Below are 26,520 nucleotides of genomic sequence, written 5' to 3'. Positions count from 1 at the left end.
GGGAGGTGTGGGAGAGGCGGTCCGAGAGGGGGTTAGATCACGGTGAAGACTTTAACTTTTACCCTGAGTGAAGCGGGAGCCACAGGAAGGTTCTGAGCAGAGAAAGGACGTGAACTAATTTAGTTCTAAAACGCGCCCCCTGGCGGCCAAGGTGGAAAACAGACTGTGAGTAGAGGGCAGGGAGCCCAATTAGGGAGGAGAGGTCGGATTGGAGGTGGAGTTGATGGGATTAGTTGAAGCATTGGGTGTGTCTGTGGGCGGGGCCAAGAAGAGTTTGAGGAGCTCCCAGATTTGACTGAAGCAGCTGGAAGGATGAAGAGGTAATAATAATAATAACGGCAGCTCTCACATTCTGTGCACCTACTGTGTGTCTGACTTCGTTAAATCCTGAGAAGCAGGAGATTGAGGTGGGAGATGTGCTAGGATTCTGGATTTTTTTTTTTTAAAGGCACACTTTATTTTATTTTATTATTTCAGAGAGGAAGGGAGAGGGAGAGAGAGATGGAAACATCAATCCTGCATGACCCACATTGGGGATTAAGCCCGAAATCCAGGCATGTGCCCTGATCGGGAACTGAACTGTAACCTCCTGGTTCATAGGTCAACGCTCAACCATTGAGCTACACTGGTCAGGCAGGATTCTGGATTTATTTAGGTTTATTTATTATTTATTTAAATTTATTTATTTATTTTTATTTGCTCAGTAGCTATTTGTGGAGTCAATGGATAATGGCAATAATAGCAAACACATGTAGTGTGTGTCTGGCACTGTTCTCAGCATTTTACCTACCATCACTCAGCACTTCACTTGATGCTTATGCCGCCTCCTCCAGGCAGTACCCCCTGATTGCCTCCCTGTCTACCCCTCTCCCCCATAGGAGGTTATCTTGTCCTTACCTCGGACTGCGGACTGCACAGCTTGCCTCAGACTATGTGCTGCCCTTTGCATCCTATCAGGCCTGGCTGGGCCTGCCTCTTAGAGCTGGTGAATGGAGCCATCCTATTCCCTTTCTCCCCCTGGGACACCCCATATTCACCTAGCTTGCCCCTGCGTTTCACTCTGGTCTTTGCTCAAATGTCACCTCCTCGGAGAAGCCTTCCCTGATTATCTCTGTCCCGTCACCCTGCCTTGTTTTGCTCCACAGCACTCCTATTACATATTAATTTGTTTAGCTGTTTATTGTCTGCCTCCTCTTGGAGAAAGTAGCTCCATGGCGGCAGGGACGTGCCTCCGGCACAGCTCTGCATTCGAAGGCCCATTTCATACATCTAAAAACTAGAACGAGGCCCGGTACAAAACAAAGTAGATTTTATGTTTCAAGAACTATTTGTTGAATGAATGCCTGTCCCACCGCTAAAGCGGCCGGGAGTGTGCCATGCCGCCCTCTGGTGGTGAATGGAAAACTTGAACCGTGAAAATCAGCCTGCTTGGCTATCAAATTTCTACCAGATCTTCATGTAGCCTGATAACTATAGACTAATTCTAGATTTAAAAAATAGATATATTTTTATATATATGGTCCTGGCCGGTGTTGCTAAGTGGTTAAAGCCCTGGCCCATGCACCGAAGGGTCGAGGGCACGTGCGGGAGGCAACCAGTCATGTATCTCTCTCACATGGATGTTTCTCTCGCTCTCCTCCCTCTCTCCCTTTCACTTTCTCTGAAAAGCATGGAAAAAATATCCTCATGTGAGGATTAACAAAAAAGAAAAAAGAAAAGAAAAAATGTGTTTTAATTGATTTTAGAGAGAGAGGAAGAGAGAGATAGAAACATTGATGAGAGAGAAACATCAACATCGATTGGCTGCCTCCTGCACCCCTGCTGGGGATTGAGCCTGAAACCCAAGCATGAGCCCTGACTGGGAATCCAACCGTGACCTCCTGGTTCATAGGTTGATGCTCAACCTGTAAGCCACACTGGCCGGGCTTAATCTCTTCTTATAGTGGATGAGGGCCCACCCTAATAACCTCATTTTCTCTTACTTCCTTCTGTAAAAGGCTTGAGTCCAAATAAGGTCACATTCCGAGGTATGGGGGTTGTCAGAGACAGCTAGACTCTAGCACTGCAGCGCTGAGCTGCTCTGAGTCCATAGGTTCTTCTGAATTCTCCTCGACTATGCTAAGTAGCAGGGCAGATTCTTTCTCGAACCCTGCCCACTAGACTAACTATTGGGCCCCAGCCCCTCTGCCTAGGGCTGGACCTTCTTGGATGACAGAGACGCCATGAGAAGTTGTGGGTGCCTAAGGATGAATCTTCATTGTAGGAACCAGTGGCCATACGCCATCAGACCAAACAGCTCTTCACAGCAAAGTCCATTCAGGCAACAGCACACCGGCTGGCACATACATATCTTTCCTACATGGTAGCCTTCCTCTCTGTACCCACAGCTATTATCTGAGCGGCCGCACGCTGCCTCCAGACCTAGAGCTTTACATAGCAATTGCAGCCGAGCTCTCCCTTCGAGCGACAGCCTTAGCAGCTTCGCCCGTCCCCGGTGCCCCGCACACTGGCTGGTCTCTAGCCTCACATAGTAACTGCCTCTGAGCGTCTCTCTCAGCAGCAGCTCTCAGCTCCGTCTGAGCTCTCTAGCCTTAGTAACATACTTTTAATACTACTTACACAAAGGAGGCGAGTTGCCAACAGTGACATCAATCATTTGGCGTCAGCAAGGCACGCATGCGCAGAGTACCATAATTGTGGTCCTTGCACCTGCTTATGGTACCTCAGCCTTGAACATTTTTAAAAAATATATTTTTATTGATATCAGAGAGGAAGGGAAAGGGAGAGAGAGAGAAACATCAATGATGAGAGAGAATCATTGATTGGCTGCCTCTTGCACGTCCCCTGCTGGGGATTGAGCCTGCAACCCGGGCATGTGCCCTTGACCGGAATCGAACCCAGGACCTTCCAGTCTGCAGGCCAATGCTCTATCCACGGGGCCAAACCGGCTGGGGCCAGCCTTGAACATTTGATGAAGATTCCCATGTGCACAGTGGCCTTGGCTGTCCGGCATACTGTCAACAAGGTCTCTACACTCTAATTAGCCTTGACTATCTGGGGACTCTGGCGTGGTTCCCACAGGGGGTTATGACTTCAACATATAATTTTTTTTTGGGGGGACACAAATCAGCCCATAAGAGGGGCTATTATGTTAAAGCTGCTGTGAACATTCTGGTACGTGACATGCCTTTTGGTGAACCCGTGCATGCATTTCCGTTGGCCACAGCCCTCAGAGTGGACTGGCTGGCTCATAGAGTGTGTGTGTGTGAACTGGAGTAGAACTTGCCCAACAGTTCTCCAAGTGGCTGGAGCATTTTACGCCCCGCCCCCAAAGGGATGAGCGTTCCGGCTGCTCCAAATCCTCGTCAGCTCTTGATGGCGTCAGTCTCTTGAATTGGAGACATTCTGTGGTTGGTAAACAAAATATTGCTTGCCTGGTTTTAATACAGCCTGAATTTCCCATGGATGCAATTACTTGAAAAAAAAAAGTAATTTTATTGATTTCAAGGAGGAAGGGAGAGGGAGAGGGAGATAGAAACAGCCATGATGAAAGAGAGTCATAGATCAGCTGCCTCCTGCATGCCCCCCAGTGGGGATTGAGCCTGCAAACCCTGACCTCCTGGTTCATAGTTCGACGCTCAACCACTGAGCCATGCCGGGTGGGCACTTTATGTGTGTGTGTGTGTGTGTGTGTGTGTGTGTGTGTGTGTATATATATATATATACTAGAGGCCCGGTGCATGAAATTTGTGCACAGGGGGTGTGTGTCCCTCAGCCCAGCCTGTACCCTCTCCAATCTGGGACCCCTCGAGGGCAGTCGGACATCCCTCTCACAATCCAGGACTGCTGGCTCCCAACCACTCGCCTGCCTGCCTGCCTGATTGCCCCTAACCACTTCTGCCTGCCAACCTAATCACCCCTCAACCACTCCCCTGCCAGCCTGATTGACACCTAACTCCTCCCCTGCCAGTCTGATTGCCCCTAACTGCCCTCCCCTGCTGTCCCGGTAACCCCTAACTGCCCTCCCCTGCTGTCCCGGTAACCCCTAACTGCCCTCCCCTGCAGGCCTGATCACCCACAACTGCCCTTCCTTGCAGGCCATCTTGTGGTGGCCATCTTGTGTCCACATGGGGGCAGCCATCTTTGACCACATGGGGGCGGCCATCTTGTGTGTTGGAGTGATGGTCAATTTGCATATTACTCTTTTATTAGATAGGATATATATAGTAGAGAGAAGAAGGGAGAGAGAGAAACATCGATTTGTTGTTCCACTTCTTTATGCATTAATTGCTTAATTCTTGTATGTGTCCTGATGGGTGATTGAACCTACAACCTTGGCGTATTGGGGTGACTCTCTAAATAACTGAGCTACCTGGCTAGGGCCACACCCACTTTCTAGGAAATATTGTTCAATGTTTTGTTCACAAATCAACCAGGGGTTATTCACCATTCTTGATAATCACGTCCCCACTGCAACCCCACTTCCGGCATCAAAGTCACATCAAAGAGTTTCACTGCAGTATCTGTATCAAACTGCTGTTCCATTCTCTCTCTCTCTCTCTCTCTCTCTCTCTCTCTCACACACACACACACACACACACACACACAGCCCTTTCTCAACATCTCAAATATAACAAAAAGGACTGACACTATTCCATTGGCAATTTTTCTAATTCTCTTATACTTACATATATTCATTATAAGTTGGTGAAAGCATTTGACCATTTATGTTTTCCAGGGTAGTTGTACTAATGCATTTTTAGGTTTTGCTTTATTATAAATGACTTCATTTCTATTTTATGTTAGGTTATTATATTGATTTTTTTAAAATGATGTATGCCAGGAGGACATACTATCTATGCCTTTCATTTCAGGATGGGAAAGGTGGTGTTATGGAAATAGCTTTTGCCATAGAGAGTGTTTGGGAAACCTGCTGGTCTAATGGGTTGGGGAGAGTGTGAAGGCTCTGTGAGAATCGGCTGCTTTACTTGTTCAATATGTATTGAGAACTGCTGTGTGCATGGCCCTGTCTGGACAATGCTGGGGACGCAGTGGTGACAGAGACAACCCTAGCCCTGCACCTACAGGGCTCAGAGTCTGGGGAGAAACAGACCCGTTCCGGGACAGTGAGGCCCCTGAATGGGCTGGAGTGGGCTGGACTGAAGAGGTCTGGGGGGAGCCCTAGCCGGCTTGGCTCAACAGATAGAGCGTCGGCCTGCGGGTTGAAGAGTCCCAGGTTCGATTCCAGTCAAGGGCACATGCCTGGGTTGTGGGCTCGATCCCCAGTAGGGCACATGCAGGAGGCAGCAGCCGATCAATGATTCTCTCTCATCATTGGTGTTTCTTTTCTTTTCTTAAATATATTTTATTGATTTTTTACAGAGAGGAAGGGAGAGGGATAAAGAGAAACATCAATGAGAGAGAAACATCGATCAGCTACCTCCTGCACACCTCCTACTGGGGATGTGCCCGCAACCAGGGTACATGCCCTTGACCGGAATCGAACCTGGGACCTTTCAGTCCGCAGGCGAACGCTCTTTCCACTGAGCCACACCGGTTAGGGCTCATCATTGGTGTTTCTACCTCTCTCTTCTCCCTTCCTCTCTCTGAAATCAGTATTTTTTTTTTTTTAAAGGAATCTGGAGGGAGTAGGACAGCCCAGAGGGCCACCTGCCCCAGCCTAGGGTCAGGGAGGGCTTCCTGGAAGAGGTGATATCTGAGCTGAGCCTGGAAGATGAGGAGGACTTAACTCGAGGAAAAGGCTTGGAAGGGTGTTCCAAGCAGGAGGAACAGCCTATGCAAGGCCCAGACAAGAGGGAAAATGTGTTGTGTTCAAAGAACCAAACACTTGTTATGTAGCTGGAGAAGGGTTTCTCACCTTAGCTCCACCGTGCCTGGGCAGCCTCTTCTGTCCGCAGTGGCGTCCGTACAGTGAGGCAGACGAAGTATAAGCTCTGGCGCCTCACTTCCATGGCTCTGCCCACACCCTTGGAGGTGCCCTTGAAATCTTACTTTTTGTTGTTGTTAATCATCACCCGAGGACATTTTCTCCCATTGATTTTTATTTTTTTAAAAAAAATTGATTTAAGAGAGGAAGGGAGAAGGAGAGATAGAAGCATTAATGAGAGAGAGAATCTTCGATCTGCTGCCTTCTGCACATCCCCCACTGGGGATCAAGCCTGACAACTAGGACATGTGCCCTGATGGGGAATGGAATTGTAACCTTCTGGCTCATAATTGATGCTCAACCACTGAGCCACACCAGCCGGAATCCATTGATTTTTAGAGTGGGAGGGAGGGGGAGAGAAAGGGGAAGAGAGAGAGAGAGGAGAGACCACTGGATTGGTTGCTTTTAGCAGGGGCTGGGATTGAATCTGCAACCCAGGTACATACTCTTGACTAGGAATTGAACCTACAACCCTTTGTTGCCTAGAGCAACACTCTAACCACTGAGCGGAACCAGCTAGGGCTAAGTCTTGCATTCTTTTATTCGTTTTCAAGAGGGCTTCCTACTTGTGTAAACTTTTTTTAAAAAATATATTTTATTGATTTTTTACAGAGAGGAAGGGAGAGGAATAGAGAGTTAGAAACATCGATGAGAGAGAAACATCAATCAGCTGCCTCCTGCACACTCCCTACTGGGGATGTGCCTGCAACCAAGGTACATGCCCTTGACCGGAATCGAACCTGGGACCCTTGAGTCCGCAGGCTGACACTCTTTCCACTGAGCCAAACTGATTAGGGCTACTTGTGTAAACTTAAGGCCCTACACAACCCGGGTCCACCGCTGTTCATTTTTGATAGTAAATTCATCTTTGATCCAGCAATTTATCTTTTCAGAAGTCATAAATGTTCTCCATTTATTGAGAACTTATAATATTTCAGGCCTTGTGCCAAACACTTTATATGTATTAATTCATTGATCCACTGAATTCGGCACAACAAACCTGGGAGGGAGGTGTTACAAACTCTATTTACAGATGAAAACGCTGAAATCCAGAGAATTTTCCTATATCCCCCCAAGGTCACACAGTTAGTAAATGACAGAGCCAGGATTCAAACCCATGCCTTCTGGCTTCAGAGTCCAGTCTTATCATATTATGAGTGTTCGTTTTTTTAAAAATATATTTTATTGATTTTTTTACAGAGAGGAAGGGAGAGGGACAGAGACTTAGAAACATCTATGAGAGAGAAACATCGATCAGCTGCCTCCTGCACACCCCCTACTGGGGATGTGCCTGCAACCAAAGTACATGCCCTTGACCGGAATCGAACCTGGGACCCTTCAGCCCGCAGGCTGACACTCTATCCACTGAGCCAAACCAGCCAGGGCGAGTGTTCGTTTTTTTTTAAAAATATGCTTTTACTGATTTCAGAGAGGAATGGAGAGAAACATCAGTGACGAGAGAGGCTCATTGCTTGGCTGCCTCCTGCAGGCCCCCTACTGGGGACCCAGCCCACAATCCAGGCATGTGCCCTGACCGGGAATCGAACCCTGACCTCTTGGTTCATAGGTCGATGCTCAACCACTGAGCGATGCCGGCTGGGCATGAGTTCTTTTTGAGCCAAGTTGCAGATCATGTGCCCACAAAGATGTGTGCTTCTAGTTCAGTGCAGCATTGTGGGCAATCTCCCCAAACTGGAAACTACTCACAGGTCCATGAGACCAGGTGGGTCAAATTATGGCCCATCTACAGGATGGAATATTACCCAGCAGTTTAAAAGGTTAACCACCCCTTGTTAAGTTAAAGATACAGAATTTCAATGCAGTGTGTCTACTTTTTGTTCTATTATGAAGGCAAGAAAATAGTAGTAATAAAGATTTACTCATTCAACTAATATTTGTTGAGAGCCTGCTATGTACAAGGCACTGTTGGAGGCACGGGGACAGAGCACGGTAAAACAGCGGAGGTAGTACAGAAGACAGACTGTTGACAAGCTAAGTGAGAGATACAGTAGTTTAGAGGATGAACAGTAAATAGAGAAATACAGTTGGAAGAGGAAAAGGGATGGGAGGCATTGCAATTTTTAAATGGGTGGTTTCAAGGAACGCCCCTATGAGGAGGTGACATTTGAATAAAGAGTTGGAAGGCTGTACACAGTAGCCACATAAAGGGCAAGGGACTACCAGGGACTTCCAATGTTTTAAACCACAAAATAAAATTATTGGCAACCTCAGGGAATTTGGTCTGCCCACTTATAAATGTCATCGCCTCCTGTAAGGGTACTCCATAGCATTCATCATCGCTTCTCATAACTGGTTCCTGCCTAAGTTTTGGTGAGTGTATAACCCCCTGGAGTCTGTAGCCAAATCCAGCTGATCCTCTTCTGAGCGTCTTCCAGTTCACGCGCCACAGGTCCTCTGCACAGGTTGTGGGTCTTCTGCCTGCATAGCCACCCCTCACCCTCAGCCCTCTCCTCCGCCCTCTTACAAGACCGCTCCCACATTTCTGTTTGTTATTTCACATTTTCTTGTGCCTTCCCTCATGAGGGTAGGGATGGAGTCTACCCCTTTCATCACTCTGGCCCCCCTAACTTCCCCGGCACAAGCCGGGCAGGTCAGGTTTCCGGGAGTCATTGACCAGTGCCTGGCACGCACCTACTTATTGGAACCAGGAAATAAGGGAGCATGTAAAGGCCAGAGAGAGGAGATGGTGTCTGCTTCCTTCGAAGAGGGTAATCCAGGCAGAAGGAAGTTGGACAAACTTTCAGGACACCCTTGCGGATCAGCTCGACCCACTCCGCGTCCACTCGTGGGGGCGCGGCGCCTTTAAGGATCCCGGAAACGGGCCGCAGGACCGGAAGTGACCCTCTTTATTCCCCCTCTTCACGTGGTGCAGGCGGGAAGTGACGCGCGGGGCCCCGGGAGCTGCGGACGCGGAGGCCGACGGAGCAGGAGTCGCGGACGCCGCGGGGTCTCCGGGACAGGTGACCGGGCGAGGGGGCCGGGAGCGCGCCCGGAGAGGGCGTGGCCTGACGCCCCACGTGGAGGCAGTAAGCGCGGGCAGGGGAGCGAGCAGCCCGCGGGGGCGGGATCGGAGTACTCTGCGGGGGGCGGGGACTGGACGCCCACATGGGAAGCTAGTGGGGCGCTGGCGGGGCGGGACGTTGGCGAGTGGGCAGGGCCCGGGCGTGGACGGGCAGCGGGGGGTGAGGCCGAAAAGTTATGCCCGCGCTGGGGGGGCGGGGCCAAAATGTAGCCCCGAGAGCTTGGGGGCGGGGCCGGGGCCGGGAGCTGGCTGGAAAACGCTGGAGGCGGGGCCAGAAAGTTTTGCCTGATGTGGAAGTGGGTCCAGATCCTTGGCGGGGAAGTCAGGGGCGGGTTTAGAGGCTGACGTGAAGGCGAGGGCGGGATCAAAAAGTTGCCGGGGGATTAAGGGGCGGGGCCAGGGTCCTGGCCGGGGAATGCTGAGGTGGAGCCAGAAAGTTTTGCTGGAGTCGGGGTGGGGTGGGGGGCAAGTTCAGAGCTTTGGCGGGGAAGCCGGCAGCCCCGTGGCTGGGGGTATCGGGGGTGGGGCCAAATATTGATTCGACCTGGAAGGGGCGGGAGCCAGGGGGCGTGACTAGAAGGTCGGTTGGTTAAACCGGAGGCGAGGCCAGTGATAGCTGGCGAGCCGGGGGCGGGGCCAGCGTAATAACGCGAGAAGGAGGGGGCGGTTCCCAGCTGTTGCTTGGGGACCGGGGGGTGGGGCCAGAAGGTTGGTGGGGGAAGTCGGAAGCCGGGCCAGATCAATGACACGAAGCGTGGGCGGGGCCAGAAAGTTTGTCCCGGCGGCGGGAGGGGCGGGGCCATAACGTTCCCGACGGGGTTGATGCTGGCGCTCTTTCCTGTTAAGCCACGGGCGGGTCGGGAAAATTGCGCGTCAGGGCCGGGCGAGAATTCACTAGGAAGTTCGGGCCAGGCGCAGGAAGCCTCGCCAGTGGGTACCGGGCCTGTTTTCGGAATCTTTGCAGGGAGGCAGCTGCATTATTTTCGCGATGGTGGGAACGCGGCTGGGACAACCCTGAGTGAGGGGTGTTCTCTGAGGGTCGGGGCAACCTGAGGGAGTGGGGTTCGAGCTTATGGGATGTTTCTGAAACTTTCCTGGGAAAGAAGTGAATTTAGAATCTTCACTGGGATGTGAGCGGCATCATAATGGGCACAGGGAGGTGGGCCTAGAACTTCCTTGTACAGGTTCGGCGCGGGGAAGGATGTAGCTAAAGCTCTCCTGAGATGGAGCCCCGGTTAAAACTCTCAGCACAGAGTGTGGAGGCTGGACTGGGGAACTTCGTTTGGAGGGAAGCAGTGTTAGCTGGTTTCTTAAGCTGTGGAGTGGGGCCAGAACTTTCCTAAAGGTGGTTGTGACTCTAGTGTTTACAGGGAAACGGTGGGTACAAATGTTCACAGGGGGCGGAGCTTAAAATTTTCCAGGTAAGGACCGGGCTGGTATTTCAAGAAGAGCACTGGAGAGTGAGGGTTAGAATTCTTTGGGATGCAGGTGTGTGTGTGTGTGTGTGTGTGTGTACGTGTGTACAGACTATGATGGGAGAGAGAAAGCAGGTTGGGGTGGGGGCATTGGCCTTAGTTCTTTTGTTTCTTCTGCTCTCAGGAACCCCCAGTGCTGTATCCACATTTTGCAGGAAAGGTTTGCTGGGACCCTGGCCCCACCCAGTCAGCAGAATGGTGAGATGGCAAGTTTTGAATCTGAGCTTTGCAGCAGGGGGCTTAGGTGGAGGGGGTCCAGGTGCCAGACGCAGAACTTGGTTTTTCTTACTGTCTCTCAACTGCCTCCCTGTCTCAGTCAGCCACACTGGATCTGAAATCGAAGGAGGAGAAGGATGCTGAATTGGACAAGAGGATCGAGGCTCTTCGACGGAAGAATGAGGCCCTCATCCGGCGCTACCAGGTGCCTAGCCCTGCCCTGGGAGACCCCATCCCCTCTCCTCCCTGCAGTGAGTTTCCCTCACCTCTCCTTTTCTTAAAACCTTTTCATGGTTTCCCTTCACTCTCAGGATAAAAGCCAAAGGCCTTAGCCTGGCATTCCTTCCTCCATGCCATCATTCCATCGTTCATTCACAAATATTCACCGAGGTCTTTGCTGTACCACGCCCTGTGCTGAGTGGTGCTGGGGAAACAGCGTGGCTGAGACAGCCCGGGATCTGCCCTTCCAGGGGCGACAGTCCAGTGTGGGCACAGAACTGTCTTCAGTCAGTGTGACACAGAGTAGGCAGGCTGGGATCTTTGGAGGTCTTTGGGAACCCAGCCTGGAGGATATTATGGAGGGCTTCCTGGAGGAGGGGATTCTGAGACCTGAAGTGTGAGTAGACATTAGCCAGTTGGAAAGTAGAACAGAGCATGTTTCAAGCAGAGGAAACAGTTTGTGTAAAAACTTGGAGCTTAAAATTAGAGGGTCAGTGGGGAATATTGACCTGGAGAGGTCAGCAGCGGCCAGACTAAGAGTTTGGACTTCTTCTTGAGGGCACTGGGGAGCCATGGAGGGCTTTGGAGAGGAGGGGGGCCAGGTCAGAATAGCTTTTTAGGAAGACCCCCTCTGGCTGCTGTGTGTGGTGGTGGATGGGAGAAGGCGATGCCGGAGACCAGAGGCCAAGGAGGAAGCTGAGGCAGGGACCTCGGGGAGAGGGGAGGTGCTTGGCTTGGGACAGTGACTGATGGACAGTGGTGTGAGGTGGAGGAGAGTGGGGAGAGTCCAGGACAAGGTCCAGGTCCCTGCCAAAGGTGACAGTAGGTGGTGGGGCTGTCCCAGAGATGGGGCCTGGGAGGAGGATGGGATTTCATTTATTCATTCTTCATTCATTCATTAAAAAAAAAGCATATTGAGTTTCTGTTGTGTGCCAGGCAGTGTTCTAGGCTCCGGGATACATTAGCAACAAAACAGACAGACGTCCCTGCCCTCAGGCAGATTCTGTTTCAGGGGGAGACAGACAATAGGCAAAATAGACATAATGCCAGGGATGAAGAGGAAGGGGTGGGAGAATGGCAGGGGAGCTGGTCTCTATAAGCTGGTCAGGGAAGGCCTCCCTAAGAAGGGGAACATTTGAGCGGAGACCTGAAGGAGGTGAGGGACCGAAAGATCTCTGGGGGAAGTGTTTTCGGCAGAGGAAACAGCAGGTGCAAAGGCCCTGAAACAGGTCGAGCCTGCTATGTTCTAGGAGCAGTGAGGAGGCCAGAGTGAGTGAGGGTGGGAGATGAGGCAGGGTGGTGAGCAGGTCAGACCTTAGGCTGTGAGGGAGCCTACCAGACCTACAGAGACCATCAGAGACAGACAGACAGACAGTGCCAGCAGGAGACGAAAGAGACAGGAGAGGGAAGGCAGGTGGACAAGCACATACTCAACGGCAAAAAAAAGGAAAACAGGAAGAGACGGAGAGTACACACACGCACTGGACAGGAGGGGTGGAGGGCAAGAGCAGCGTGGAGCTCTTTCCTCCCCTGGAAACAGTCTCCCCCAGAGCCCCTCCCGTCCCTCACCTCCTCAGGCTCCACTCAGATGTTGCCCTTACGCAGAGACGGGCACCACAGGAGGGCTCTGAGCAGTTGGCTGCAGTTTGGGGGAAGATGCCGAGGTCACCAGCTTTCTTGCCTGGAGCTCAGGAGAGAGGCCTGGGCTGCGGCCAGACTCGGGAGAAACGCAGGGGGCTTTGGGAGTTCAGCCATGCACTCACCCAACACTCACCTCTGATGTTTGCTCCTAGGAGATCGAGGAGGATCGTAAAAAAGCTGAACTGGAGGGCGTAGCCGTGACAGCTCCCCGGAAGGGCCGCTCGCTGGAGAAGGAGAATGTGGCCGTTGACGTGGTGAGCCCCACGCTGCGGTGGGGACAACAGAGGCCAGGGAGGGGGGAGAGCTGAGACCCGAGATCATGTTAACTGCCCCAGATCTGTGGGTGGCCTTCATCCTGGCAGCCGCCCTGGGCCGTCCTAGTCTCCTTGCTCCAGTGACTGGAATTTTCCTTTCTCCTCCTCCTCCCAGGAAAAGAACCAGGGTCCTTTCCGGAGGGCTCCTGGGACCCCTCGGCCCCCGGGGACCAGCAGGGGAGGGGGCCGGATTCCTCCCCAGCAGGGAGGCCGGGCAGGCATGGGCCGGGCCTCCCGCACCTGGGAGGACAGTCCTGGGGAGCAGCCTCGAGGAGGAGCTGGCAGCCGCGGCCGGAGGGGCCGGGGCAGAGGGTCCCCTCATCTCTCTGGAGCTGGAGATACCACAGTTGCCGACCGCAAATCCAAGGTAGGAGCTGGGAAGGGGCTCTCCTACTCTTAGATGGACCGTTTGCCTGTTTGTCCATCTTTCTGTGCATCTTTCTCTCTTTCAGCTCTTCCATCCGGCTCTTTCTCTCTCCCCGTCTTGACCAGTGCCTGTGTGTACTCGCCCTGTCTCTGTTTTCCTTCTTTTTTTTTTTTTGCTGTCAGGTGTGTGCTCGCCCATCTGCCTTCCTTCACCTGTCTCTTCTCTTATTGGCTCTGTTTGTCTGTCTCTGATAAACTCTGTGTGTCTGGAAGGCTCTGTCCAGTACATGTGCTTCCTCTCTTTCTCCTCTAGATTTGTTTGTGGGGAACAGTGACATTCTTATTGTAACTCTTGCCACTGCCCTGACACTCAGGTTAGCTGGGTGGGAGGCTGTCCAGCATAGTGGCTCAGAGCCCACCATGGACTTGGGGTCATCTTAGTTCTATTTGTTCCCTGTCCTGGGGCAGCTCAGTTCCCCTCTAGAAGCTTCTGGGTTCTTGCTCTTAACTGGGAAGAACATTTGGTTTAAAGGTTATCATAAACATTTGTGACATCAGGCACTGAAACCCCTAGTAAGTGCTCAATGAACATGACCTATGGGTGTTTATTATTTGTATGAGAGTCCCGGTGCACGAAATTTGTGCACGAGTAGGGTCCCTAGGCCTGGCCAGTGATCAGGGCCGATCGGGGCCTTCTGGCTATCAGCTGGGGCCTCCCTTCCTCGGCTGCCAGCCTGGGCCTTCCTTCGTTCCGCGCTACCCCCTGGTGGTCAGCACATGTCATACCGAGCGATTGAACTCCCAGTCTCTTGGTGGAACTCCCAAGGGGATACTTTGCATATTAGTCTTTTATATATATAGATATGCTAAGCTGCTGTAACAAAAAGATCCCACTTAAGTCAGGTGGAAGTTTATTTCTCTCTTATATGCTGAGCCCTGGGAATAAAAATGTCAACTCTAGCAGCTTGGCCATGTGCTTATATAAAATTTTGTTACCATGGAGGAAGGGGAGAATGGATTGTGGGGGGGTCACCAAGCCATCTGCCAAGTTATTGTCATTATTTCTATGGCGACCATGGTGTCTCAGGGTCCCCAACCCCTCCCCCAGGTTCAGTGTTTTGCTAGAAAGATTCCTGACTGAAATACATTACAGTGAAAGAATTCAAAGCAAAATCAGCAAAAGGGAAAGGCACGTGGGCTGAAATCTGGAGGAAACCAGCTTGCCCAGTGGGGTCATACAGGTTGCACTCAATTCCTCAAGCACTGCCCTGGCCGGTGTGGCTCAGTTGGTTGAGCATCATCCCATGACTGAAAGGTTGCTGGTTTGATTCTGGCCAAGTCACATGCCTGGGTTTCAGGCTTAGTCCCTAGGAGGGGGTGTGCAGGAGGCAGCCGATCAGTGTTCCTCTCTCACATCGGTGTTTCTCTCTCTCCCTCTCCCTCTCTCTCTCTCAAATCAATAAAAAAAGTATTTTTAAAAAGTACTCAAGCATTGAGGATCACCTACCAGGGACTCTAATAGAAACCTAGTGCCCAGGTATTTTTTTTTTTTTTTAAATATTTTTAATTGATTTCAGAGAGGAAGGGAGAAAGAGAAGTAGAAATATCAATGATGAGAGAGAATCATTGATTGGCTGCCTCCTGCATGTCCCCTACTGGGGGGGATCGAGCCCACAACCTGGGCATGTGCCCTTGGCCGGAATCGAATCTGGGACTCTTTAGTCCGCAGGCTGACACTCTATCCCTGGGGTGGGCAAACTTTTTGACTTGAGGGCCACAATGGGTTCTTAAACTGGACAGGAGGGCCGGAACAAAAGCATGGATGGAGTGTTTGTGTGAACTAATATAAATTCAAAGTAAAGGAGCGGAGGGGAGAGCAAGAGAACCCTCCGCTCTTTTGGCTCCGCAGGCCGGATAGAACTGCCGAACGGGCCAGATCCGGCCCGCGGGCCGTAGTTTGCCCACGGCTGCTCTATCCACTGAACCAAACCGGCTAGGGCCAGTGTTTCTATTAGGGGCTAGCCATGTAGGTCCCCTCTGCTTGGTATGTATCCAGATTCCTGACCCCAATATGGCGTTCAGCATACACCATATTGATGGCACAAACCGAGGCACAGCGAGTCCTCCTTATTAATGAATGTTGACCGGGGACACAGTGGAGCCAAATTCCCCAGCCAAGGGCTGTCTTTAAAGTAGACCTGTCCAGAGGAGCCACTAGGCCTCTCATGTTAACTCTTCAGCACAAGGAGTTGAGTGGTTCTTTCTGACACCCGGTGTCTCTGTAACCTACCCCCCCCCCACCCCCCAGGAGTGGGAGGAGCGGCGCAAGCAGAACATCGAGAAGATGAACGAAGAGATGGAGAAGATTGCGGAGTACGAGCGCAACCAGCGGGTCAGTGCCAGGGTGTCCCTGGTGTGAGGCATGGCTGCCAGGCCTGGGTGAGCCTGCCAACCCCGATCCCTGTGCCTGCAGGAAGGCGTGCTGGAGCCCAACCCCGTGCGAAACTTCCTGGACGACCCCCGGCGGCGCAGCGGGCCCCTGGAGGAGCCGGAGCGGGACCGCCGGGAGGGCAGCCGCAGGCACGGGCGCAACTGGGGGGGCTCGGACTTTGAGCGCGTGCGCTGCGGCCTCGAGCAGGAGCGGCAGGTGGGTGCTGGCAGCGGGGGCACGCTGGGCCAGGTGCCGTTCTGCAGCCAGAATCTCACCTCAGCAAACGTCCTGGGTGTGTGCTGAGAGGCAGGCACAGCAGGGAGCGAGACAGCAGGGAGGCAGAGCAAGGAGAGGCAGCGACTGGCTGGCTCTCACCCCAAGTGACCTGCTGGTTCCGTGCTAGGACCACACTGCTTGCTTTCTCATTCCTAATGTTAGTAATGTTTGCTGCCCAACTGAGTGCCAGGCACTGTCCTAGGTGCTGCAGCCAAGGGTTAACAAGGCAAAGCCCCTGTCCTAAAGAAGGTTATTCTGGTGGATATATAGGGTGTCTCCTCACAAAACCGTATACACACTTTGAATGATTATAAATGGATATATAGGGTGTCTCCTCACAAAACCGTATACACACTTTGAATGATTATAAAGTTAGTGTTCGTTAACATACAGTTCATTTTCAAAATTTAAAAGAATCTACAGAAATGAATAATATTTTTTGTCAATGCCTGTTTTCAAACTGGTGACCATTCTGGTCCAGGCACTGCTGATAACTCGAAGCAGCAGAATCGTAAATATAAAGAATAATTTTGTTCGGTACTTATGCGCCCTTAGTTCGTCAACTGTTGCTGGCGTTGTACTGTAAACTTTATCTTTTATGTATCCTCATAAAAAAGTCTAGTGGATACATTGTCTTTGTTCAAAGCTTAGTCTGGCTTCACCAGTTATTTCAAATCAGGTAAACCTGAAAAAGCGTGAAAATTAAGTGAGTTATCAGCTGCTAAAGTGTGTACACACACTTGGAATAATTATACAGGCAGTGTTTGTACTGCAACTGCATTTTCAAACTTCCAGTAGCATTTTAGGATGAATTTCCTTTGCTTAAAGCTTAGTCTGGCTCAAAAGAAAAATACCTCCATTGAGCTATCAGCTGTTAAAGTGTGCATACATGTTTTTGGGACACCCTGTGGAATGAGATGCAGGTAATGCAAATGTCATGAAGAAGAATCCAGCAGGGTGAGGGGATAGATCTGGGATGGTCTCTCTGAGGAGGTGTCACTGGAGCGGACCTGGTTCTAATCTCTGCCCTGTCGCCTCCTGTGTGACCTTGATCAGGGAGCTCTACCTCTGAGCTTGGAGGACCTGGGGTAGAGTGGGGTGGGTCGTAGAACCGGGCCCTGACTGCTGTCTGCTGTGGGCAGGGCCGCCGGGCTGGCCTGGGCGGTGCCAGTGACATGACACTCTCCATGACGGGCCGGGAGCGGTCAGAGTACCTGCGCTGGAAGCAGGAGAGGGAGAAGATCGACCAGGAGCGGCTGCAGAGACACCGCAAGCCCACCGGCCAGTGGCGGCGAGAGTGGGATGCTGAGAAGACCGATGGGATGTGAGTCTCATCCCTGCTTGCCCCTGTTGGGCTCCTTGACCTGGGCCCTGACTGGTGTGCTCAGTGGTTGAGCGCTGGAACGCCTTTGACTGGCTCTGGTTTCTCACCCTGTATCAGTTAGTAATCGCTGTGGCAAGGCTGTGACCACCAGCTCTCAGGGCCATGTAAAAGCACTCCTTTCTCATGTGTTCAGGGGTCAGCTGGGTTCAGCTGATCCAGGCTGACGTTCAGCTGTGGGTTCGACAGGGCGTGGCTTCTTGAAGCAGGTTGAACTCAGTTCCGCTCCATGTGTGTTCATTCTGGGGATCAGGTTGAGGGGAGCAGAACATGACTGGCAGATGTGCAAGAGGGAGAGTGGATAAACCTCCCCATTTTATTAGCCAACAGACCAGTATCTTGGGGCGGGAACTTAAACTGCCCACTTCATTGGTGGGAACTGCTGTGACTCCATGGCTGAAAGTGTGGATGTAAATTCTCACACAGGGAGGGCAGGAAGAATTGCTAACAGTGATTAGACCTTTGCATCCCTCTAATTTGTATCCCCCAACCCAATCCCCTTATCCCAGTGGCATCATTATCCTCAGGTCTGACTTTGTCCCCTTCCGGGTCCAGGAAGAACCCAATTAGTCAAACTTAAAGCGAAGGCATCTTTGCATCATTGGCAGGAGGACCAACTTCCATATAAAAGCTGGTGAGGCTTCTGAAAGCGCTGACAAGTCTTGAGATCAGCAGTTGTTTTTACCCCGTCCTCTGTCCTTTGCTGCGTTGGGAGATTTCACACCTAGAAGTTTTTTTTTTTTGTTTGTGTTCAATACTCACTTGAGTATGTGTGTTTTTAATTTATTTTAGAGAGAGAGGAAGGAAGAAAGAAACATCGATCGGTTGCCTTGACTGGGGATCCTAACCGCACCGTTTTTTTAAAATATGTTTTTAGCCCTAATCGGTTTGGTTCAGTGGATAGAGCATCGGCCTGTGGACTGAAGGGTCCCAGGTTCTATTCCAGTCAAGGGCACATGCCCGGGTTGCGGCCTCGATCCCCAGTAGGGGGTGTGCAGGAGGCAGCTGATCAGTGATACTTTCTCATCATTGATGTTTCTATCTCTCTTTCTCCCCATCTCTGAAATTAATAAAAATATTTTAAAAAATGCTTTTACAAATATGTTTTTATTGATTTTTAGGGAGATAGGAAGGGAGAGGGATAGAGAGATAGAAACATTGATGAGAGAGAAACATCATTGATCGGCTGCCTCCTGCACGCCCCCTACTGGGGATCAAGCCAGCAACCAGGCGGGGAATTGAACTGGTGACCTCTTGGTTAATGGGCCAATGCTCAACCACTGAGCCACACCAGCCAGGCCACACCTAGAAGTTTTATTGTTGATACTGGCTTGAGAAAAAAGGGGACCTTATCTGTGGGCCTGGTGATCAGAGCATTTATTTTTGGGTTGGATGCTGAGGTTGTGCAGGCGCGAGAAATAGTATTTTGTACAGATATTGTCTCTAACGTTTCTAAAGTGTAGGCAGCTGTGCTCTGGGGAAATGTTCTCAGGGGTTAAGAATGAGGAAGTAATTATTTTTCTCTTAGGTCCCCAAAGCAGCCTGCAACAAGTCTCATTAACGTGTGAGTTGACTTTGTTAGCAGATGTTTTTTGAATCCCTCCTATGTGTCATGGAAGGTTCTAGGTGATGGGGATATAACGGAATAAAACGCTTCTGGCTTCCTGGAACTTAGAGTCCTGTGGAGGCAGATGGGTCATGACTAGATCTGAAGTTAGGTGGAGAAGAATAATTGAGCAGAGTGCACAGAGGGATGGAGGCTGTTGTTTTAGATTAGATAATATGTACTAAGATATGATTACTTTAGATGGGGGTTTAGGGAGGCCTCTGAGCTGAGATCTGAAGGAGGTGAGGGAACAGGCCACTGAAAGATCTGGAGATGCCCTGGCTGGGTAGTTCAGAGCATCATCCTGATACGCCAGGATTGTGGGTTCAATCTCAGGTCAGGGCCGGTCAGGGCACATACAAGAATCAACCAGCCCGGCCAGTGTTGCTCAGTGGTTGAGTATTGACCTATGAACCAGGAGGCCACCAGTCAATTTCGGTCAGGGTACATGCCCAGGTTGTGGGCTCAGTCCCCAGTGGGGGATGGGTAGGAGTCAGCCAGTCAGTGATTCTTTGTCATCATTGATGTTTCTATTTCTCCCTGTCCCTCTCTGAAATCAATAAAGAAAATTTAAAAAACAAAACAACAAAAAAAAGAGTCAACCAATGAGCCTGGCTGATGTGGTTCATTTGGTTGGGCGTTGTACTGAGCACGGGTTGCTCTCACATCAGTGTTTCTCTCTAAAAATCAATTAAAAAAAAAAAAGAAAAAAGGCCCTACCCAGTTTTGCTCAGTGGATAGCGTTGGCCTGCAGACTGAAGGGTCCCAGGTTCGATTCCGGTCAAGGGCACATGCCCGGGTTGTGGGCTCGATCCCCATTGGGGTCGTGCAGGAGGCAGCCAATCAATGACTCTCTCTCATCATTGATGTTTCTGTCTCTCTCTCCCTCTTCCTCTCTGAAATCAATAAAAGTATATTAAAAAAAAGAAAAAAGGATCAACCCACGAATAGGTAGAACAGCAGATCAATTTTTCTCTCAAAAAAAACCCCAACAAAACACACACACACAAGACCTGGAGAAGTGCCCTGGAGCAGCAGGTGAAGGCCTGAGGCAGGAGCTCCGGTGGTAAGAGAACCTGATTAGCCGGCAGGTGACAGACAGTAACAGGAAATGAGACCAGCAGGAAGCGAGGGATCATGTACTTCCCAAATTTTTGTTCTAGGGGGTCAAACAATGAATTTTTTCTTTCTGTATTTGTCATATGATGCCAAATTTCCTCTTGTCCGTCACCTGATCCTTTCCCCCTCTTAATCAGTAACATCCCTCTGGTTGACCATGTCTCCTGCTATGACCTTGATTTCTGACCCTGGCCCCCAGCTCCCTCTTTCTTTGTTTTTGTTTTGTTAATCCTCACCTGGAGAACATTTTCTCCACTGATATTTAGAGAGAGAGGGAGGGAGGGAGGGGAAGACAGAGAGAGACACACATCCATTGGTTGCCTCCTGCATGTGCCCCGACCAGTGCCTGGGATTGAACCTGCAACCCAGGTACTTGCCCTTGACCAGGAACCGAACCATGAACTTTGATGCTCAGGTCAACACACTAACTACTGAGCACAGCGGCCATGGGACATCTCTCCCTCTTATCTCTTCCCACCCCTCTTGCTTCCACTGTTCCCCCAGCTTCCTGCTCACCCCTTTTCTCTTTCCCCAGGTTCAAGGATGGCTCAGCCGCTGCCCTTGAACCATCTCACCGATACGGTGAGTGGGTGTCCCTGGGTGGGGTGAGGCAGCTGGCTGGGCCAGGTTGGGGGTGGGTGGTTTGTGCTGTGTCCCCCACCCCCAACAACTCCTGGGTTCTGTTGCAGATGACCAGGCCTGGGCCCGGCCTCCCAAACCCCCCACTTTCAGGGAGTTCCTGTCCCAGCACAAAGCTGAGGTCAGCCGCAGGAAGAGGAAGAGCAGCCGACCCCAGGCCAAGGCCGTCGCCCGTGCCTACAGGTGGGCACCCCTTCCCTGGCCATGTGTACACTCCCAGTGGGGCTGGGTGGCCCTACACCCTGTTCTCTGACATGTTTACTTGTGGTTGGTGTGTCTCTCAGGGCACTTGTCTCTCTGTGGGTCAGGCCCTTTGTTTGGAGGGGTTGGGGCCTGTCTCTCCACTTGTCGCTCATCTGTCCCCTCCTCCTCTTCCGCCCTTCTCCGCTTCTGCCCCCTGGTCCTCCCTCCATTTTCTGTCCCGGACACCTGAAGACACACCCGCCATTTCCTCCTGAGTGCTCCAACACGCCAAGCCTCTGGAAACCCTGCAACCCCTCTCTCCCCCAAGTTGAATTGTGAACCTCTTTGGGGAGGAGCGGGAGGTGGAAGCCCCTTCCTTCTGTGCCCCGCAGGCCTCACGACCCTTTCCTCTGACCTCTCCAGTGACCACGATGACCGCTGGGAGACAAAGGAGGCAGAGTCCCCAGCCCCCGAGGCCTCACAACCCACTCCCCCCGAGGAGACGCCCACACAGGTAAGGCGGACGGACTGTCATTTCTGGGTAGGAGGTGTAGGGGTGCTCAGGGCCCCCACCCTCTCTTTGACTTGCCTTGTGTTTCCCACAGCTGCCCGAGACCCCAGCCCCTGCTCACCGGCCTCCTGAGGACCAGGGGGAGGAGGACAAGGGCGAGGAAGACGAAGAGGAGGAGGATGAAGGGGAGGATGAGGAATGGGAAGATGTGAGTGAGGGCGAGGAGGAGATTGAAGATGAAGAAGAGGCTGATGACGAGGAGGAAGAGGAGGAGGAGGAGGAGGAGGAAGAATCAGCCCAAGACCACCAACCCCAAGAATCTGAGCCCACTGGGAGCGCCGGCAGTGAGCAGGCCAACAAAGAGCCCTCCAGCCCTGAGGAGCCCCTGCCACGTCCCCAGTCCCCTGCCACACCATCCAGCCCCTTCTCACCCCCTGGGGGCCACCAGCCTGTGTCTGACTGGGGTGAAGAGATGGAGCTGAATTCTCCCCGGACCACCCACCCGGCTGATGCCCTCTCTCCGGGTGAGGCCTGGCCTTTTGGAAATGCATGAAGCTGGCTGCTTGTGTGTGTGTTCAAAGGGTGCATGGGCGGGGGGGACCCTCAGGGGCTGGGCCCCCGGGACCCCGTGTGCCCCACGGCCCTGGCGGCTAGGGAGGACAGTCCATGCCCATGTGTGTACTGTCCCTTACTGATCTCTGAAACGCCCATCCCCAGGTACTGCCCCTGCTCTGGGTCCTGCCAGAGCTCCCTCTCTAATAAAGAGTTCACGTTCAGTGACATTCCCATTCAAATGACATTCCCAAGGTGTGTCCTTGAACCCCCTTTCCCTCGGGCCCTTCTGTCTTGGGGGGCTACTTGGACAAGGAGGGGCTTGACCGGGCCTCCTCCTCCTCCAGGAGGTGACCAGCCAGCCCCTGCCTCCTTGGAGAGCGGGCCCAGCCTCCCAGGAATCCAGAAAGCTGAAGAGGAGGGGTCCGAGGCAGCTCCAGGTGGGGGAGCGGTGGGCCCTGGAGGTGGCTGCTTCCTTACTCTTCCTCGGGGGCTGAGGGGAGGAGGGCTTGGTGGGGTGTGATGGAGTGGAGCTGGGCTCCATCACCAGTATGTGGGGTAGCAGCTGGACCTGCGGGTGAAGTGAGGTCAGGGGGTGGAGCTAAGGGAAGGATTCCTGGGGCCCAGTTACTAGGAACCCAGTGGAGGGGCCTGGGATGAGCAGGCAGAGCCATGATGGGATTAGGATTTAGAGGTGGACCTCAGGGGTTTGGGAGATAAAGGGGTGGGGCTAAAGGATTAGAAATTTGAATAGATTAAAAAAAGAGTGGGGAGGGCAGTCTAATGGATTTAGCTGTGAGCTGGATTAGATTTTTGATGTGTAACCGAGTGGGGTAAATTAGAATAGAAATGCGGACCCTATTAGAATGTTGGGTCCAATGGCGTAGGAGGGAGACTGAACCCCGTTTCTCCACCTCTACTCTGGAAGCCGGGTTGTGAAGCAGGCACCTCCCCCCAGGAGTGGGATTAGGGTTTGGGGGCAGAGCCGGGAAGGTCTGGTTAGAACTCAGGAGGCGGGCAAGGGCAAGGGTGAGCAGGCGCAGTCTGGCAGTCATGTTAGAGGTACGTTTAAGCCCATGAGGTGGGTGGGCTGGGGTCTGAGAGGACAGAGTTTAGGGTGGTGGGTGAGGCCAGGTGTCCTAGCTCTTTGTGTTAGCCAAGTGACCGTGATGTCGTTACTGTATTCCAGTTTATTTTCTCGATTGTAAAGAGGGTTCTGCTGCGAGGATTAGTCTGAGGCCCCTAAACCACTTAGAACGGGGGTGTCTGTAGCCAAGCTCAATCGAGATGAGGGGCAGGGCCAGGTGGGTTGTCTTGGGACTGTTCTCCGCTGACCGCCCCTTTTCTCCCCAGAGGTAGGCCCCGAGGGCCAGGAGACTGCGGAGATCACCGACTTCCAGAGGGTGCGTTTCTGCAAGGTGGTGGCAGCCGCCCCACCACCGGGGGCCGCCCGCTGACCGCGCCGCCGACTCTGCACTAACTTCGCGCAGCCTCGCTCCTCTGTCTTTTGCTTCTGCCACACTCCAGCCAGGAGAGGGTTAAATGTCAGGGGGGAGGAGCCTGAGACAGCGACCGGCGTGGGGCCAGGGCATTCATTAGTCCAGTTTCACAAATGGGGGGACGCCGGCGACCCGGATGGCTGAGACGTCTCCGAGTGACCCACCTGTGGAGGTCTCGGTGGGTAGGTGCTAGTCTCCGGGCCCAGTTTCCCGCCGCCAGGAAATGACATCTAAGGCATGGCTACTAGCGGTGACTCTTCAAGGACTTGAACTGCTCGGCCACCAGTTGTCTATTAAATGCAGCGCTTTCGCTAACCTTTGCACTGTGTTTCTGGCGGGGACGGACTGGGCTGCTGTGCTTGGCAGGCTTTTCTGCGGCGGAAGAGGCGGGAGGAAGGGGTCTTTCTCCACCCCCCCTGATACCTCTTCCCTCCCCCCTCCCACAGGCCTCCCCGAATTCCTGAAGACGCTGCTGGGTGGGCACTGAAGCTTCCTGCCTTGATGGGGTGGGCGGCAGGAGGGGTTGGTCTGGCTGTCCTGGCTGTGCTCTCCTCCCTGGAGCCACTCTGGACCCCTGGCTGAGGGCGAGGGAGAGATTGAAGGTGGTGGGGGAGGAGCTGGGGGAGGGGCGTGATTGGGGTGTGGGGTTTAGCTGCAACTTGGGACACAAAAGTGTGGAGGAGATTGGTCTTTGTGGGGCCTGATTAGGGTTTCTGGGAGGGCCAGAATCCTGGTGGGCGGAGTGAGAACGGGAACGCATTAGGATATGAGGGGGCCTCCAGAGCCGGTTTAGATGGGAGTTCCTAACGCTGGTGTGGGTGCAGCCACCTAGGGGAGGTAGTGGTTAGAATTCGGTGCTGGAACGAGTGGAGTGCGGGGAAGAAAAGCGATAGAGCCTGGACTAGGGAGAGGTGAAGCCAGGAGCAGAAGAGGACAGAATCGAATGCTGGAGTTTAGTCTGATTCGGAGGAAATTAAGCTGGAACTGGGGCTTGCGAGGCCTGAGCCTGGCAAGGGGGCGGGGCTCGGAGGCGAGGCTAGATGCCAGGAAGAAGTCTGAGTCCCTTAAAGGGGAGAGGGTTAAGGCGCGGGGAGGAGCTAAGCGCTGGGGCGGCCTCGCATTTAAGAGGCATGGGTAGCTTTGGCTGATGTGGCTCAGTCGGGCGTCCTCCCGTGCACCATTTCCCGTCAGGGCACCTGCTCGGGTTGGACTCTATCCCCCAGCAGAGGGCGTGCAGGAGGCAGCCAATCGTATTTCATTGTCACAGATGTTTCTCCCTCTCCTCCTCTGAAAGTCAATAAAGATAAAGCAGGGGAGTTTTTCTAAAAAATAAGAGCCGTGGGTATGACCCCGAAGCGTGACAGAAGTCGGCTGGGCTAGACCTGTATTTGGGAAAAAAACTGGTATTACAATTTTGGGGCGGGGCCAGAGGCCAGTGGGGGCGGGGCTAGGACGCCGTGGTTAAGTCTTAGCTTGATAATGGTTGGCAGGAGGCTGAGGGGGGCGGGTGTAGAGGCGGAGGAGGCGGTTCTACGAAGGGGCGTGACCATGCTGGCGGGGGCGCGGTTGGACCTTGGAGCTATAGGCCTCGGAGGCGGCCTCCGAAGGGGCGGGGCCTAGGGCGCGGGGTGGGGCCAGTGTAGGCAGCTGCGCGGGCCGAGTGGGCTGCGGAGATGCGGGGGACGAGCTGCGTGGGCGGCGGCGGCGAGAGCCCGGGTGGCGCGGGGCTGAGCGAAGGCCCGCGCGGTCGGTGGCTGCGCCTGGCTCCCGTCTGCGCCTACTTCCTCTGTGTCTCATTGGCCGCGGTGCTGCTCGCCGTCTACTATGGTCTCATCTGGGTTCCCACGCGGCCCCCCGCGGTCCCCGCCGGCCCGCCGCCAAGCGCGCCGTCCCCTCCATGCGCTGCCCACCCGGGCGCGCCGCCTGCCCCGGCGCCCGCCGCTGCCTCCGTCTCCTGCCTCCTGGGAGCCGCCGGCGGGCCGCGACCCCAACTCGAGCTGCCTCGCAGCCGCCGCCGTCGCCGCCACAGCGACCCCAGCCGCCACCCGAGCCACCAGATGCCCAGAGAGACAACGGAGGCCGCGGGGGGGCGAGGACCAGGGTAACCATCCCTTCCGACTCTAAGCCGGACCGCAGGCCCTCGAGAGCCCGCGCCCCACCGAGGATGCCTGTTCCCGTCTGGGCCAGGATTCCGTCTTCATTGAAATAGTTTAGTGTTTCTGGAGCTGTCATCCTGAAGAATGGGGGTGAAGGGGAGCTGGCTCGGGGCGTCCACCATCTGGCAGACCACATCCTGACCCTCCCTCCGTAGGATTCTGAGCACAGAGCCCACAGCCCCCTCCTCTCTGACTCTCGGTGTCTTTCCGTTCACCTGCAATAAACTCCAGACCCACCTTTCTGGTGCTGTTTGTCTTGTCTGCTCAAGTTTGTGAGAGAAGTCTTTCCTGGCGTCTGATCTTTGTCTGTCTTGCTCGGAGTGGGCTGGGTGTGTGCTTCCCTTCCTACGGGGTCCCTTTTCTTGCATCCCCATCATGCAGTTTTTGGGGTGGGATGGGAAAAAGAGGCTTATCTGCAACAGGGCAGTTGAAGGTCAGATAGTGAGAAGAACACAGGCTTTTGCATGCTTGGGGCAGAGGACAAGCGCCTTTGGCGACAAGCCGAGGGTCCGCCCTCCTGTCACAGCACAGGAAGCGGGGGGTAGGATAATGTCAAGCAAGAACTGGGGTTCTGGGATGTGTGCTCAGTGTAATGTCGGGGACAGAGGCTAAGCCACTCTGAGATGCCAGGATGCTGCTGGGAGGGAAGCCTTCTTCCTGGGGTCTGAGAGATGAGCGTGGGCAGCGAAGGTGGTGGGCTGCTCTGCCTCCCTGAAACCACGGAGGAAGTTCTCAAAGCACCGTGCTGCCTCCGAAGGTTAGTGCAACCTCCCTGGGCTGCGGCGCTGCTGGCAAACCGAGGCAGGGACACTGGTCCCGCTGAGAGAGGTAGTTGAGCACATTGTCCTCCCTAGAAGCCTGAGGCCTGGCTCTGGGCAGGGCACTGGGCCCTGCAGGCAGGAAGCAGTTTTCCTATCCAGCTTCCTCCTTTGTTGTTGTTGTTGTT

The 26,520-nt window shown here is 53.2% G+C and overlaps 2 protein-coding genes across 11 annotated transcripts; both read left to right on the top strand.

Moving 5' to 3' along the window:
• Positions 1 to 8,845: 8,845 nt before the first annotated feature.
• CCDC9 (coiled-coil domain containing 9) lies at positions 8,846 to 24,742 on the top strand. Of its 10 annotated transcripts, none has more exons than XM_080645993.1 (15): positions 8,846 to 8,928; positions 10,590 to 10,663; positions 10,782 to 10,886; positions 12,694 to 12,795; positions 12,971 to 13,222; positions 15,530 to 15,613; positions 15,695 to 15,868; positions 17,071 to 17,252; positions 20,570 to 20,616; positions 20,724 to 20,856; positions 21,280 to 21,370; positions 21,462 to 21,891; positions 22,267 to 22,359; positions 23,273 to 23,322; positions 23,865 to 24,742. In XM_080645993.1, exons 2-15 carry the CDS (start codon positions 10,661 to 10,663, stop codon positions 23,880 to 23,882), a joined length of 1,764 nt encoding a protein of 587 aa, XP_080502119.1. In that variant the 5' UTR covers positions 8,846 to 8,928; positions 10,590 to 10,660; the 3' UTR covers positions 23,883 to 24,742. The 10 variants fall into 10 exon arrangements, with proteins under 10 accessions (XP_080502119.1, XP_080502118.1, XP_080502117.1 ...); XM_080645992.1 differs by having other exon boundaries at positions 22,267 to 22,383; positions 23,865 to 24,002; XM_080645991.1 differs by lacking the exon at positions 23,865 to 24,742 and having other exon boundaries at positions 23,273 to 23,731.
• Positions 24,743 to 25,010: 268 nt separating this feature from the next.
• INAFM1 (InaF motif containing 1) lies at positions 25,011 to 25,835 on the top strand. Its single transcript, XM_080645996.1, has one exon. It carries the CDS (start codon positions 25,092 to 25,094, stop codon positions 25,521 to 25,523), a length of 432 nt encoding a protein of 143 aa, XP_080502122.1. The 5' UTR covers positions 25,011 to 25,091; the 3' UTR covers positions 25,524 to 25,835.
• Positions 25,836 to 26,520: the final 685 nt, after the last annotated feature.

This window comes from Plecotus auritus, assembly GCF_963455305.1.
Source record: "Plecotus auritus genome assembly, chromosome: 10".
NCBI lineage: Eukaryota > Metazoa > Chordata > Mammalia > Chiroptera > Vespertilionidae > Plecotus > Plecotus auritus.
This window is presented reverse-complemented; position numbering and strand designations above follow the sequence as displayed.

Bases quoted from the DNA above. Each gene is read 5' to 3' on its own strand.
- CCDC9 (XM_080645986.1), top strand. The intron at 10,887-12,693 runs GTGCCTAGCCCT...GTTTGCTCCTAG, and splicing joins CCCTCATCCGGCGCTACCAG to GAGATCGAGGAGGATCGTAA. The intron at 13,223-15,529 runs GTAGGAGCTGGG...CCCACCCCCCAG, and splicing joins TTGCCGACCGCAAATCCAAG to GAGTGGGAGGAGCGGCGCAA.
- INAFM1 (XM_080645996.1), top strand. From the start codon at position 25,092: ATGCGGGGGACGAGCTGCGTGGGCGGCGGCGGCGAGAGCCCGGGTGGC.